This window comes from Sceloporus occidentalis, unplaced genomic scaffold, assembly GCF_023333645.1.
Source record: "Sceloporus occidentalis isolate IW3139 unplaced genomic scaffold, rSceOcc1.0.p SCAF_8, whole genome shotgun sequence".
NCBI lineage: Eukaryota > Metazoa > Chordata > Lepidosauria > Squamata > Phrynosomatidae > Sceloporus > Sceloporus occidentalis.
Genome location: NW_028316988.1, coordinates 425752 through 442009, shown reverse-complemented (window position 1 = coordinate 442009; position 16258 = coordinate 425752). Strand labels below are relative to the sequence as shown.

Below are 16258 nucleotides of genomic sequence, written 5' to 3'. Positions count from 1 at the left end.
AGGAGAAGTCTGCAAACTGAGACAGAGGTCTCCATCCGCACTACAGACTTAATGCAGTTTGACGCTGCTTTAACTGCCATGGATGCATGCTATAGGTTTAGTGGTTTTGTGCCTTCCCTGTCAGAGCGCTCTGGTGCCACGATAAACTACAAATCCCAGGATACCATAGCATTGAGCCACGGCAGTTAAAGTAGTGCCAAACTGGATTAATTCTGACCTTACTTTCTGTAGCGCTGGGCCCTGAAGGCAAATGTTATGGGGTGGCAGGGATTCTTATTGTTTTGCTCCAGCGGAGCCATTCGCACTCAGTGCTTCCATCCTTCCAAGAAACGCCGCGTGCCAAAAATTAGGTGACTTAATCTTCCATGACAAAACCTCTCACCTTTCCTTGCCAGGTTGGCCCAGGAGTGGCCTTCCGCTGTTTGCCTCTGAAATGGAGAAGGAGCGCACTAGTTTCATACCTTTATGAAGGAGTGACTCACCTGGCTTTGATTCACAAGGAGAAAAGGAAGGAGGAAAGGAAAGGAAAGAGGCAAGAAAGGAAGGAGGGAAGGAGGGAGGGAAGAAAAGAAGGAAGAAAGGGGCAAATAAAGGAAAGAGGGAGGAAAGGAAGGAGTGTCTCTGGCAGATGAGGGTTCAAATCCAGGCTCAGCCATGGAAACCCATTGGGTGACATTGGGCAAGTCACACTCTCCCAACCAAAGAGGATGGCAATGGCAAAAGAAACCTTCCAAGTTGCCTAAGTTGGAGAAGACATGAAGGCACACAGCAACATCAACGCCACCTTGAGTGCCAAGGCTAGAGAAAAGACAGGACATTTGATTGATTGATTGATTGATGACAGCCCAGACCAACCAAAGAAGGAACCCCAACAGCAGCTTACAAACCCGTTGCAGAAGTGGACACACTTTGTGAAATCGCACAAGCTGCTGGAATGGAAATCAACCATTATTTCCTCCAGGCTCTTTCTGGGAAGCCTGGGTCGGGGCCTGGCCCCCTTCCAGAGGTCAGGGTTTTGGGGATGGAGAATCATAGAATCAATCGTAGAGTTGGAAGAGACCGCAGGGGCCCTGATCCAGTCCAACCCCCTTATTCTGCCATGCAGGAAATCCAATCAAAGCATACCCAATAGATGGTCATCTAGCCTCTGCTTAAAGACCTCCAAGGAAGGAGAGAACACAGAAAGGCCACTTCTAGGCTGGAAAGAAGCAACCCCAAGCAAACCCCATTTGCAATGAAGCCAATGCTCCGCTGGGGACTTTGGCAGAGCCTTGGGGTGCCTTTCCTCCCCTTCCGGGGGTCCGCCTGAGACGCCTCTGAGTCTCCCCAAAGCCTTCTCCCCGTTTTTTGCCCAAATCCAACCCTGCTTTCTTTGCTTCCTGGGGCCTCCTCTGAGGTTTCCAAGTGTACTTCACCTCCCAGTGAACCGTCTCCCATCTTGACTTCATTGCAGCCTCAGTATTGAGATCTGCCAGCAAACAGAGCCATTACAATGTTGACAGGCCTTCTGTCAACCAGGCTTAGCAGGCGCTCCGGGGGTCCAAATCTGCAGAGAGACTGGAAGAGAGAGGCCTGCCAAATGGAGGAGGCACCCCTCAAAATGCAGGGGTCACGCAACCTGAACCCGGCTCTTTCCAATGGAATTTATGCTGGAGGTGGATGGGCCCCAGTCTTAACTCCCTCTCCGTTCTTATCATTTGTTCTCTTGGGATGATGGGACATGCAACCAAACCTTTGCTGGGGGGGGGTCTCAAATTCAGGAATGATGATGATGATATTTTGTTAGCACCCACCAAAATGAAACTGATTTCATTTTGGTGGGTGCTAATAAAACTATCATCATCATCATCATCATCATCAAGATTTATTTATAAAGTGCTGTAAATTTACACAAGCGAATGGTCTGAGCATTGGAAAAGGACTCTGGGGACCAGGGTTCGAATCCCTGCTCATCCACAGAAACCCATTGGGAGGCCTTGGGCAAGAAGTCCCACTCTCTCAGCCTCAGTTGAAGGCAATGGCAAACTCCTCTGAACCCCAGGAGAGGCTTGCCTTAAGGTTGCCATACGCTGGGGATGACTTGGAGCCACACAACAACTACAACCACAACAACAACAAATATCTGAACCAATTTTAGCCAAGAAAGCCCTAGGATCGGCTTGATTAGGGTTGCCATACATTGGAAATGACTTGAAGACACACAACAACAACAACACACAAAGAGGGCCATGGAAACCCTTGGGGGAGGACTACAAAGCCCAGTATCCCCGAAACTCCTTCCCTGGGTTTGCAGCCCACCCTCTCCATCTCTCCTCCAAAGGGCTCACCTGATGCACAAAGGAGATGGCTGTGAGGGGATTCTGAGCCTTGCAGTCCTTTCCTGGGCTTTGTAGTCCTCCCTCCCTCCCTGCTCGCAAGGGCTCACCTGTGGCACAGAAGAGCTGTCTGTGGGGGGATGGTGGGCCTTGCAGTCCTTCCCTGGGCCCCTCCCCTCCATCCTGGGCTGGCTCTGCCTGGGGGGATGATGGGCCTTGCAGTGCATCCCCAGCCACGCGCTCCATCCTCCTCCGCCGCCGAAACAGCCTCACCTGCAGCACCAGCAGGCCACGCCCACCACCCAGGCCACGCCCACCCCGTTCAAGGAGGGCAAGGGGCGGGGACTCGGGAAACCACGCCCCCCTTGGAGGGAGGACTGGCCCCTCCCCCTGGACTCTCAGAGAGAGAGAGAGAGAAGGAGAAAGAAAGAAAAAGAAAGAGAGGAAAAAGCAGCACCGACGGAGGCTCTTCCCCGCGATCATGGTGAGCCTGGAAAGGGGGAAGGAGGGAAGGAAGAGCCCAGCTCCCTCTGGGATGCCTGACCCTGTCCAGCCCCCCTTTCCTCTCCTCCTCCTCCTCCTCTTCCTTTCCTTTCTCCTTCTTCCTCTCCATTTTCTTCCTTCTTTTTCACTTCTCCTCCTCCTCTCCCTTCTCCTTCTTCCCTTTTCTCTTCTTCCTCCTCCTCCTTCTCCTTCTTCCTCCTCTTCTTCTTTCCCATTTCCTCTTCCCTTCCTCTGCCTTTCAGGGGAGCCAGGCCAGGAGGAGGAAGAGGAAGAGGAAGGGGAAGGGGAAATATTGGGAGAAAGGCAGGATGTAGCCATATAAAATAACCATCATAACAATCACATTTCCACCTCAGAGGCTTTTCTGGGCAAGGCTGCCATTGGCTTCCCTTGAGGCTGAGAGAGTGTGACTGCGCTCCTTCTAAGAGCCGTCCTCTAAAGAAATGAACGCTAGCTCTACGGTTACTAACAGGCGTAGTAACGTATTTATATCGATACATAGTACGTAGCAAGATAGATAGATAGATAGATAGATAGATAGATAGATAGATAGATATTTCTCTCCAGTTTCGGACTCAAAAGGTCAATACTTTTACATTGGAGAGAAAGCAGCTTCTATGAGAGAGTTTTAAAATGACGGCTAAATGGTCTTGCCTACAAAGACCCTCCACCTCTGGAAGCAGTCTACCTTTGTGACCCCTCAAATATTTGCCAAGCGTTTCTCTCTTTACAAAATGACACTTTGGACGTCGCCTAGGCCTCCTTGTCTCATTAACAGGCTGGGAAACATGGCTCTTGCATAAAGAGAAAGTGTGCGAAAGTGGAGAAAGTTAATCATTACAGGCTTTGAAGAGAGACCCACGGAGCCTGGGCTTCACCCGCTGGCCCTGGCCCACCTGGCAGGGTTGGCGTTGTCGTCACAGGGGTTCTAAAATACCAATTGGAGGGTGTACAATGTGGCCTCGTAAAGTGCAATGGCATCCGAAATCTCCAAAACTGGGATGCCGTTTTGCGCCACCCAAATGCACAAAATAAGAGGTGATTCAGAAAGACTGGGACCCTTGGCTGGGGTTTGGCTCCAGGACCCTCCTTGGATACCAAAACCCATGGATGCTCAAGTCCCATTAAATACATTGAGGCACTATCATTATCATTATCATCCTGGGCCACTGCATAGCTATTTCTATGTATGTCCCAAACCCACAAAAGCAGTGATGCCTTTATTGGCACAAAATTCACGTGGCAAAATGCATTTTGTGCGTTGTGGCTAACCAAGAAAGGTGACACTTCTTTTGTGTGGCTTTGCATGTTGTTGCCCTTCCAGGCATTTTGGAGACCTTGGCTCCTTTTGCAAAGGAAAGGGTCTGCCTTGGCCAGGAACAAGGGACCCAGGTTGGCCCAAGCGAGCCGCGTCCTCGGAAAACCTGCCTTGCTCAACTCTGTGCCTTGCTTTGCAGGCCTCTGTGTGTTGTGTATGTGTTTGTGGGGTGTCAAGGGGCTTTTCTATCTGCCTATCAGCTGCTTGCTTGGATGGGATGAGTTCTTCCATATCACAAGGCCGGAGGAGGAGAGGAGGGAGCCTCAGCGCGCAAAGAAGCCACGAGGCCCAGGCTCTCCAACGCTGATGACGCAGTTTGTTGACGCCGGTCTCCGAGGTGCCAAGGAACAGCAAAGCATTTGTGTGTTTTTGGGGGGAGAGAACTGGATGCCGCTTCCCTCGGACAGCAGCTGCAGGACACAAGCGTCCGCTTAAAGCCTCCCGCCCTAAAGACTCCTTCCTTGCAAACCCCAAAAGGACTTTCTGTGGCGTTGTCCCACTTTTTCTCCCTTCCCAACCTTTCCGTGTTTGGAAAGTGCGGCATGTATGTTCGCAAAGGGGAGATCTATTTAAGACAGAGATGTGTCTCTTTCCCCTCCATCCCATCATGAATAGTAATAATAATAGTAATAACATAATTTCTTACCCACTTCTCCCCATGGATCAAGGAAACAACAACAATCAACAGACAAATGGCTTTTGCTGCTGTTACTTTTCCATGTCCCTCATCCGAAACGCTTGGAATCAGAAGTGTTTGGGATTTGGGGATATTTGCATCTGTTGTTGTTGTGTCCTTCAAGTCGTTTCTGACTTAGGCAATCCTAAGGTGACCCTATTGGGGAGCTTTCCTGGCCAAGACTGGGTCAGAGGAGGTTTGCCTTGAGGCTGAGAGCGTGTGACTTGCCCAGGGCCATCCATTGGGCTTCATGGACAATTGAACCCTGGTCTCCAGAGCCATAATCCATGCTTAAACCATTACGCCACGCTCCTCTCTCAAAAGCATTTGCATTTGCCTTGGAGACGAGGGAGTCAAGTCTAAGCATGACATTCATTTCTATACACCTTCTTCCACACATAATGGCCTGAAGGTACTTTTATACGCAGCGTTTAAATAATTTTGTGCATGAAACAAAGCTTCTTCAGAAAGGAAAGCTGTCACTGCCTCAGACGCCCATTTTGGATTGCCGCTCCTGGAGAAGGATACAGCGATCGATCGATCCATTGATGCTAGCTGATACTTTATCCATCTGAGCCAATCTCTCCTGTTCTCCTTCTCTTTCTTTCTGAACTGGCTCCTCTCTTTCAGAGCTTAAGGGAAGTAATTACTACTATGGACTACAAAACCCAGCATGCCTCAGCCAGACGGCCATATGGTCCTCATGGCTTCTGCAAGATCCTTCATGCACAACTTCTTCCCTTTGCATTTGTTGGCTGAGAGCCTCTTTCTGCAGAAAGGACAGCATTGCGTGGACCGCCAGATGTTGCTGGTTTGCAGCTCCCCAGCCAGACTAGGGGAGTGATGGAAATGTGTAGCCCAACAAATATCAGGAAGGCCGGCCACTGATGTGTAACCGAGGCCGTTCAAAGCGGATTTACATGGGCAGCGTATAAAGGGTTTCCCAAGGAGAGCATCATGAGGAACGGAGGAGCGATGCTGGGCCTGGATTTGCGTGTTTCGCACAGTTGTTGCTTTGTTGGGGCTGATGGGATATGTGGTTCTTGAAAAAGAGAAGCCGTCAGGATCCAAGCAGATGCGCTGGGAAGCTCCCTTTTTGGAAGGGAAAGATGGCGGCCAGGACCAGGCGGAGGAGGCTGCAAAGGGAGCAGCCGCTGTGTTTTGTTTCCATGATAATGAGCTATTTATGGCGCCCAGGATATTTGCATTGTTTGATTAATAGGCCACTGTTTGGAGAGCCAGAGGCGGCTCTGCGCAAGGGCTTTCCCCCTCCTCTGGCGTGTGCTTTGCAGAGGAGCATCTGGGCCTGGCCTTTCCTTCATCAACTTCTTCCCAATCTGGGGAGTTGCACGGACCCCAATTCCAGCAGCTTCAAGGTTTGGGGAGATGGGAAGAGCATGGAAACCAGCATGGCATCTCAGTTAGGGACTAGGACTCTGGGAGGCCAGGGTTCAAATCCCCACTCAGCCGTAAAAACAAAGAAACCTCTTGTGGGCTTCAGGGAGGTTGCACTCTCTCTCAGCCTCAACGGAAGGCAATGATAGCAAACTCCCTCTCAAGAAATCTGACCAAGAAAAGGGAGTCGCCATAAGCTGGCGTCAACTTGGAAGGCATGCATGCATGCAGCTTTCCCCCGTCTGCAGCAGAGGCATCCAGACCTAACCCTTGATGCATCCTTCCAAGCGCATAGAGAAATCAAACCCTGGACTTTGGCACGACTGACCCTTGGACTCAGGCCAGGGCTAAGAGTTGAAAAGGCAGAGGAAAAATAGGGCAGGACGCTGTTATGGTGCAGAGAGAGAGGGAAGAGCAAAACGGAGAAGTAACTCAGCTTCAAGTAATGTAGTTAACCAGTTTCTTTAGGAGGAGAAGGGTATGCAAAGGTGTTAACAAAGCCACATTTCAAAGCTGAGAACAAAGTTACTTCAATGGTATCGCCATTAAAAATTCCTTGTTCTGGTTGTTTTTCATCAGATTGGTTCTGACTTGTGAAGAAGTCTCCCAGATCTGGACCCTGCTCAGGTCTTGCAAAGTCAGGACAGCGGCCATGGCTTTCTGGATGGATCCAATCCCCTTGCAATGCGTTTTACCTCTTCCTCTTGCCTTCCACTTTCTCCAGCATTATCATTTTTGCTCAAGAGGCATCCAAAGTATGACAGTTGGGTCAACTTCATTTCTAGGGTGACTTCAGGCTTGCTATGTCCTAGGACCCATTTATTTGGCTTTTTGACAGTCTCTGGTACCCAAAAAGACTCTCCTCCAGCACCACATTTCACTTTCTCCACTGTCCGTCTTCCACAACCCTTCCCAGAAAGTTAGAAATACAATGGTCTTGATGCTTCTCTCTCTAGGATTTATTTTTATGTTGGAGTACTTTGTCTAGTTCCTTCATAGATACCTTTCCAAGTCTTAGTCTTCTTCCAGCAATTTTGAAAAGAAATGTTGTCATTGTTAGAAGCTTTTGGACAGGGATTCTTCTTTTCTTTTACTGATCTGAATCCCTCCAAAGTTAACCCAATAATAGCCTTCGTAGATACCTTTCCCGCTCTTAGCCTTACTGGCAGAAGCATTTGGACAAGGCTTCATCAGTTTTTACCAACCTTAATTCCTCCAAAGTTAACCAAGAACAACTGCCTTGCATCCCATTTTGGCAGAAAGGCGGGATAAAAATCCCCTAAATAAATAAAAAAACCGAATCAATCACGGACAAATAGTTGAGGAAAAAACATGGCAGCAACACGTAACTCCCAGATCACTGTAGTGAGTAAAGTTACTTCTAACAATAAGCTCTGGGTGTGCTGGGATCCCTTTGCAAGGAGGAAAGCAGCCTTCTTGGACGACGGTCCTTCCTCCAGGAAATGAAGGGACGCTCGGCGTGTGCCTTTTTGGTTCTGGGAAGCGAGAAGGATTGCTCCAAAGTGACGCTGTTCTAAAGGATCTGGAAATCCTCCTGGTTTAGCAATCGCACGTTTTGTGGTGCAGACAGGCCAGAACAGGCCGTTCCAAGCCTTTGCAAAATGCCAGATGAAAGACCAGCTGCCGTGTTTTGAGTTTCCCAGGCAGAAGGGGAAAGAGAGTTACTCACAGCCCGGTCCTTCCGTCCTTCTCCCAGAATCCGCCACGTTTACCCCAAGCGAGATCCTAAATGCAATTTCAGAAGCAAACTCCTGTACGGTATTTAAGGATACTTGAACATCCATGGATTTTGGTATCCCGGAAGATCTTGGAGGGTCACGAATGTATTCCAAAAGCAAAGCATGTTAATGCAAAGGATACTATTTAAGGATACTTGGGCATTCATGGAAGACCTGGAACCAAACCCCATTAGATACCAAGGGGCCCCAAAGTATACCAAACCAAAAAGCAGAGCACTTTAATACAAGGGACACCATTTCACTATGCCATTGTATTTAAGGATACTTGAGCATCCATGAATTTGGGTATCCATGGAGGTTCTGGAACTGAACCCCATCAGATACCAAGGGTCCCCCCAACGTATTCCAAAAGTAAACCAAAAAGCAAAGTACTTTAATACAACTATACAAGGGACACAATTTCACTGTGCTGTTGTATTTAAGGAAACTTGAGCATCAATGGATTTTGGTATCTGTGGAAGGTCCTCGAACCGAAGGCCAGCAGATGCCAAGGGCCACCCACTGTACAGTATTTCCCTCTTGCATTGTCCAGGAAAGCCTTTTCTTTCCTCCTTTCCCCGGCGGCCAGGAGGAGCGCAGGGCTGGCCGGGAAGGCATGTGGCAACTGGCCCTGGGAGTGTGGGCCGCAGAGTCTGAAGCGTGTCCTGTTCCCTGAGATCCGTCGTCCCGGGGAGGGAGAAGGCAGGGCCTGAGTCACAGCCGAGGGAGGAAGGCAGCCCTGTGGGGCTCCTGCGTTTCCTCCTCCTTCCGTCCCACATCTCTCCCAGAGCCTCTGGGCGTGGGCAAGCCAGGCTCAGATGCGCCCAGAGCATTACTCTGGCCAGGCTCTTCCTCCTCTTCCTTTCGGAGCAAAACAAGGAGCAAGAGTCGGTCCTTCCAACCCGGTCTGGTCCTGGCAATCTTTTCCTGGACTGATAAAAGAGGTGAGCCTGGGTTTACCTCCTTTAAACCAAACAGATCTCCCTTTTGATGGGGCTGGAAGAAAGTGAGGGAATGGGGTGAGTGTGTGTTTTGTGTTAAGAGGTGAAAGTGCTGTTATGCCCAGAGCTGGGTCCCGGAGCGATGTTTCTGTTAACAAGATAAGCCTGTTTGGTCTTGCGATCTGTTGACTTCAGGCCTCCAGAGAGAGAGAGAGAGCCTTTCTTCTCACTGAAAGACTTCTTCTTGTTCTTCATGCTTCATGCTGTGCTTGGCTTTACTTTTTTCGGCTGGTGGGTTTTGAACACAGGTCCCCAGGGCTTTTGTGCAGAGGTTCAGCCATTTGCAGAGAGAGGACTGGAAGGGAATGAAATGCCATTTCAGCACATAAATTCTTTCCTCTGTGAAAGGAAGGAAGGAAGGAAGGAAGGCTAAACTGGGCCCTGGTTTGGATAAGACGCCCAAACTGTCTCTTGGTTTCTTGTGAGTTTCAGTGCCTTGATTCTCGTTGTCTTTTTGTGCACATTCAAGTTATTTCTGACATCTTCTTGTTGTTGTGTTCCTTCATGTCGTTTCTGACAACCCAAGAGCAGAGACCTGGGTTCGATTCTCAACTCAGACATGAAACCCACTGGGTCGACTTGGGCAAGAAGTCACACTCTCTCAGCCTCAGGGGAAGGCAATGGCACACCTCCTGTGTACAAACCTTGCCATGAAGTCCCTGTGACAGATTCACCTTCAGTTGGAAACGACTTGAAGGTCTGACACACAACGCATTCCCTGGCAGTCTCCCATCCAAGGACTAACCAGGGCTAACCCTGCTCAGCTTCCAAGATCCTCCCAAGGATCTGATGGTGCCTTCAGGGTTTTTAGAGGAGGGCAAAGAGGCTGCGGCGCACGCGTTGGGCTTAAGCCCCAGCGTCTCCAGGCTCAGGCTGAGAAATCCCCATTAAAAATGTGGAGAAGAGGTGAGCAAGGTCCCCTCTTGTCTGATTTTGTACAAAGCACCTTCCTCTTCTCTTTGGAGGGGATTCACGGGAGAAACCTCTGGACTCGAACTCAGGGCTGGATTGCCAACGGTTTGGTTGGCGCAAGGGCTTGGTTGCCAATGCTTTGGTCGGTGCTGAAGGAGGGAAAGGGCTCCACCGTCTTCCTTTTCTCCTCCAGCCGCTTCCTGAGTCTGCTGCTGTATCTCTTATCGACAACGTTGTCGTGTGTGGGCTAGGTGAGCAATGCCGCAAACATGCAAAATTCTCCCCTGGCCTGCAGGACACACATCTGTTTTATCCGAACTCCTTGGTTCATTCCTCCTGTTTCCTTTTCCTTCATTCTTCCTTAACCACTGCTCGCCCTTTGAACCCGGGTTTGGCAACCGCACAAAACCTCTGCCTCTTGTGGTTACACAAAAATCCTCTGTGAGGTGGTTTTGTTGTGTGGTTTTGCCGTTGTCGTCACCGACGTCTCTTTGTAGGCGCATACCGGCCTGCGTGGGCAAAAGGGAAGGTGTGGGAGGTGTTTTTGGGGCCGGTTTGGTGCCTCATAAAACACACACACATAACCCTGGGCCATAGGAATCCATTTCTTGTGTTGTTGTGAGGTTTTACGCCTTGTTTTGCCCGGTTCCCAAGGATGCCGGTTTTTGCAGCTGCAGGTCAAACCAGTCTTTGCAAGCGGGAAGAAGGGCCCCAGTTCTGCTGGCCTCAAATATTCCTCTCCCGCGGTGGGTGTGTTTGTTTGGCGACTGTTTGCGCCCTCGGCTGTCCCTGGATCACGTCATCCCACAGCAACATGTCAGTGGAATTTGACAACCTCACAACCGTTTGCGGGAGAAAAGCCGGGCCTTTGTGCAACCAGAGAAGGGAGAGCAGTCAGACACCTCGACTCCTCCTCGTCGCCATCGCCTTCAAAGGCCCCAGAAGGAGTGCATTGCAACAGGCTGCTAATTATCATCATGATTAGTATTATCATTATTATTAGGTTCGCAGTCTGCCTGGATGTGCCATCATCGGTGATTCGGATTCCGTCCAAGAAACTCATAAGTAGCAAGATTAGCCTCTTCCAAACCGTGGCACTTCTTGCCACTGTGCTATTTTGCAACCCTATCTAAATGTTTAGATCCAGCTGTTTGGGCAGTTTGTGTGCAATTTGGTACACCTATGATCCAGGCTGACCAGAGGCCCTTCTTTTCCAGGACGTGTCCTACATCTCAACTTTCTGTTCAGGAGGAATTCCAAAATGCCCTCCATTTTGAGTATCCCGGTGTCATCCTCATCCTGGTTTCCCAGTCTAGCAGGCGTTTCTGACTGGTTTTGGACCATCCCTGATCCCAAGCCTTGTCGCTTTTTTGCAGTTGTGGTCTTGCAATCCCATCCGTAGCAATTTCCTGCAGGTGTTTTCTCAGTCCCAAAGCACTTCTCATTACTGGAATCACATTTGTTTCCTTTCCCCGTTTGTAGGTCTCCATATTTAATAACGTTGTCTTTGAGTCTGTGTGCTCCAGCGTATCTCCTGCTGCTTTGCTTCTTGTCACAAAATTCAAACAAATGCCGATAGCAGCTCACATTGCAAGAACACACACAGGAAAGGAGGCAAGTCATATTTTAGCCTGCATTAACAGAGCCATAGTTTCCAGGTCTGTATTGTGGACTAGCCAGGCCCCATCTGGAGTCCTGTGTTCAGTTCTGGGTGCTTGGTTTTAGGAAGGATGCAGACAAGTTGGAGCAAGTTGGTTCAGAGAAGGGGTCGACTTGAAGGCAGCGAAGAACAAAAACCAAAGATTTCAATTGGACCTTAGAAGGAACATCTTGATGGTAAAAGAGGTTCAGCCAAAGACTCAAGAAGGTGGCAGGGTCTCCTTCCCCAAAAGCGGGTGGACAGCTCCTTTGCTGGGAAGTAGGCAGCTGGACTTTATGGCCTTTGGGACCCCTTCCAACTCTAGGATTCAGTCCAATGGAAACAGTAAGAGATGCATTTGGAACAGTTTAAAAGGCATGCCATGTTGGGCCTTGTTTTCGGACCCTTTGGAGGGGGATGTGGAAGAGGATATGGGCAGCCTGACCTCTGCATTCCTGGCCTGACCTCGCCTTGCGTCTGTGTTGGTCGGCCGCAGCACAACCGGGCTTCGGGGCACAAAGCGACTTCCCCTCATTCTTTGGGATCTGGGGCAGGAGGAAAAACAAAGCCAGGAACTGCCCTGGAGAATAAAACCCATTCTGTCTCCAAAGGCCACTTTTTTTCATTTGCTTGCGGGGCTGCTCTCGCTTTCTGTTTTTATGAGGCTGGATGTCTGGGAAAGCGTGGGCAAAGGGCCTCCCCTCGGCTTTGTGAAATGGAAACAGCTTCCTCCGCTTCAGGAGGATGTGAGAAAAAGCTGCTCTATGGCTGTATGCACACTGCAGGAATAACCCGGTTTGGCACCGCTTTTCAGCATCCTGGCTCAAGGCTATGGAATTCTGGGGTTGGAGAGGTCTTTGCGTCAATTGTTGAATTTGGGAGCCAAGTGGATGCCAGTGCCTGACTTTGGAAGCGTAATGAACTCCAATGCTTTTGCTTCCTAAGCTTTATGTGGAGGTTATTTGGACTGGAAATCTTGCTTAAGGTACTTTTAGGTGGCGATTCCACAGCAAGCATCTCCCTTCCGATGTTTACATTTGAAGCGAGGGATGAGAAGGCGCTGATGTTATTGGGAACGCTAAATTTAGCTTGCCTGGCGAGCGGGAGGCCATGCGATGTGGGCGAGAGAGCATCCGCACCGCAGAAATAATCCAGTTGGACACTGCTTTAGCAACCATTACCACTGAGGCCTCTTTCCAGTCTCCATTTTCTTTCTCAGCCACCAAAATAACAGCCAAAGTTCATTTCTAGCAGCATAACTTACCTTTTATTGTCCCGGAAATATAAGTCCAAAAACACACTGCAGAAATAATCCTGGGAGGGAACTGGAGTTTATTGTGGCACCAGGGTTGTCTAAATGTCTCACAAAACTACAGTTCCCAGGATTCCCTAGCATTGAGCCTGGGCAGTTAAACCGGATTATTTCTGCAGTGTGTTTTGGACCTGCAAACAACTTTTGCACATTGATTGCAGCAACCGAAGAAAGCCAAGGATGGAGGGGACCAAGTGGGAGGAGGAGAAGGAAACCGGGGCATTCGAAAGCAGCTGAGAAACTGGGAAGGGGAGAGGATTAACTGGGAGCGTCTCTGCCAAACTGGGAGAGATGGCGTGCCTGGTGCAAGAGTGGTCAGGCCTCTCTCTTTGGCTCTCTCTCGGCTTCGTGTAGCTGGCATTCCTTGCTTGTTTGTCCTGTAACAGGATCTCCAGGGCACCCATCGGCCTTGGAGAAGTAACCGGACACTCATGGGAAGAAAGGGCACTCTCCTCCGGGGAAAGAGCTTTGCAGGACCAAAGCCTCCAAGCCACGCAAAACAGGGCTGCAGGGCTAGGGGTTTAACCCCAAAGGAGGAGGGCCTGGCATGGAAACCAGAATTGCAAGAGGAGAGAGCTTTTAAAAAGTATTTTCTAGAGGAACAGAAGGAATACAGTGGGCCCTTGGTATCTTCTGGGTTTGGTTCCAGGATCCCCTGTGGATACCAAAATCTCTGGATGCTCAAGTCCCATGAAATAATAACAACAATGATAATAATAATACATTTTCTTCCTTTCTTGCCTCTCAAGTCTCGAGGTGGGGTACAACATGCCATAACACTACAGAAAACCCACTACAACGGGGTAGTAAAATGGTAAAAGCAAGGTTCACTTTTGGAATTTGTATTCTTTTCCAATATTCTGAAGCCGCGGATGGTTGAATCAGTGGATAAAAAAACCCCTGGGTATAGAAGGCTGACTGTGTCCCCATTTCAGACCCCGGGATGCTTGCTTGTTTCCTGGGATTATAATTCCCAGAATCCTCCCATGCTGGATGGGGGCATTCTGGGAGTTGTGGTCTACTAGGGAGTCCAGGCATGATTCCCAAGGTCTTGGCCAGGAGTGATTTCGTTCACCTTGGTCTGGTTGTGGGATCTGAAAGCGGCTCTCTGGCACCAGTCGCTGAGCCAAGCTGCGGAGATCCAGGCTTCTCTTTGTTGGAAGGAAACTGGTTTTGTTTTGGATTTCTTATGCCTGAGGCACCGCATTAAAAATGCAGCAGCGTCCGGAGAGAGAGAGAAAGGATTGCCAAAGATAACTCTCCCAGCCTGGAAGGCGGGTGGCTTTCTGCGTTGGGTGCATTGGGAAGTGGGATCTATGGCTGCTTCCACACTGCAGGATTAACACAGTTTGATACCGCTTTAACTGCCATGGCTCCATGCTATGGAAACCTGGGATTTGTCATCTGCATTGGCACCAGAGCTCTCAGAAAGAGAAGGGTAAATAGTTCACACGACTAGAAATCCCAAAAATCAATACCAATGGGCCATAGCAGTCAAAACGGTGCCAGACTGGATTACTTCTGCACCGCAGGTCTGTTTATAGGGCAGCTTATACATATAAATATATATGTGTATGCTTTATATACATATATTTATACAGTATACATATACTGTACTTATATACTTCTAAATCCCAGGGTTCCATAGCAATGAGCCATGGCTGTGAAAGCAGTGTCAGACTGCATTATTGCTGCAGTGTGGGGGCAGCCTCTGCAAAACTGCTTTTTTGGACTGCGGCTCCCAGAACTCCTTAGCCATAGGCTCTGGGTACTATTTCTCCCCCAAAAGAGCATGCATAACTGTTCCCAAGAGCTGACGGTTAAAAGGATAAGGCTAAAGCCAAGCTTCCTGCGTGAAATATCCCAGATCCAGTCTCCAGGAGAGGAGAGGATCCTGCCCCAAACCCTGCAGATGCCTGGCTGCTGCCATTCAGTGGGTCTGGGGGGGATGCCAGGGGTCTTCTGGCCCACTTTCAGGCAGCCTCCCCTGTTCCCCAAGGCAGATCCATGGTGGGATGGGGGTCTTTTTGGGAGCCAGGACCCACACCAGTCCCAGGCCAGGAAGGAGGAAGGATGGATGATAATCCCTTCTGAAGAGGAGCCAGAGGCCCAGGGAGGGAAGGCCTCCCTTTTGCACGGAAGCAGAGGCAGCCGGCCAGATCATCGCAGGGCTGGGAAACCCATCTCTAGACCGTTTAGTTCCAGTTATTCAATTATTTAGGTTCCGCCCTCAGTCTAAAGGTTGAGAGCAAAATCAATTTGGAACCGTCAAAGATAATGTATAGCAGACTGAAAGCATCCAACGCAACGCAACGGGTTAAAACAAGTCCAATGAAAACTGCGTATCTTTATGGGAAATTGAAAACCATGCCTATCTGTGGGTCTTCTATGATATCGGTTGGGCCTCAAAGGACTGACTTAAAAGGTATAGCTATATATAATAGTCTGGAGATAGGAACTTTCCCCAGCTCTGTGCAACGGGTTACTATTGCACTTGCCCAAACTGAGAGCCCTGCGAAAGCGCCACAAACGTCTGGATTCCAAACTGTGGCGTTTCTGCCTCTGCTGCAATGCAAAATTTGCTTGTTTATGGATGAAATAAATATCATCTGTGTGTCCTCAGCGGTGGCTGAAATGTAGCCTGTGGCTTGTGTGCATCCCCAGGACCACTTTGGGGGAGTAAACTCCCCCAGTTTGGTTTTTGTTGGGTCTCCTCTATTCCTCCATGCCACTTCATTGATTGATTGATTGATTGATTTCCCAGCTTTCTTTCAAATTGGGACTGAAGGCAGCCAACAGTTTAAAAGTCCACTTTAAAAGATTAAATGCCATTAAAAGGTAAAGAAAGGAACAGCTCAAGCTGAATCCAAGTGGCTTTGCGACTCGCCAAATGTCTTTGCCGCCAATGCCAGCCTTCTTCTCATTGACACCAAAGAGGAAGAGGGAGGGTGAGTGGTCTTGCTGCCCTCCTGGCAGAAAAAATACTATCTCGGAAGCCTTGCTCCTATCTTGCCAAGGCCCCAGAAAGGAAGAGGATGGGAAGGCCGGTGATGGATGGTCCGGAGCCGCCACTGTGGATGATAGGGCCTGGATGTTCTTGCCCAGGAATGGAGCCTTGCAAATGCCAACGCTGCCGCCTCCGCCGCCTGGGTCTCCGTCTGCCCCTTTGTCCTCTTTCCTGTTTTCTTGCTTGCGTTTCCTTTCCTCCTTTGCCAGCCCTTTCCGTTTGGGGAAAGTGGAAATCACCTCGTGCTGCTTCTGCTTTCCACAGAAATGTGGCAAGGAGCGGGACTCTGTGTGTGTGTGTGTGTGTGTGTGTGTGTGTGTGTGTGTGTGTTGTTTGGATGGCTCAGAGCGACAACCCTTGCAACAAGGGAAAGTTTACTTAAGGCTAAGAAGAGGGTTGCATAAGCTGCCTCACTCTCTCCCTCTTTCTTTCTCTCAATC

At 49.5% G+C, this 16258-nt stretch overlaps 2 protein-coding genes across 4 annotated transcripts in view; one reads left to right on the top strand and one right to left on the bottom strand.

The window, feature by feature from the left end:
• LOC149307592 (alkaline phosphatase, tissue-nonspecific isozyme-like) overlaps positions 1-16258 on the bottom strand; it is a 56510-nt gene that overhangs the window by 27850 nt on the left and 12402 nt on the right. The window lies entirely within an intron of this gene.
• Positions 2695-16258, top strand: part of LOC149307591 (endothelin-converting enzyme 1-like) — a 31294-nt gene continuing 17730 nt past the window's right edge. Inside the window, exon 1 of one of the 2 annotated variants that reach the window (XM_089537282.1) lies at positions 2695-2799. In XM_089537282.1, coding sequence (XP_089393408.1) covers positions 2797-2799 — 3 coding nt within the window. In that variant the 5' untranslated portion in view covers positions 2695-2796. Of the gene's footprint in view, positions 2800-8815; positions 8892-16258 lie in introns of those variants that run through there. The other variant, XM_089537283.1, reaches the window with a different exon arrangement.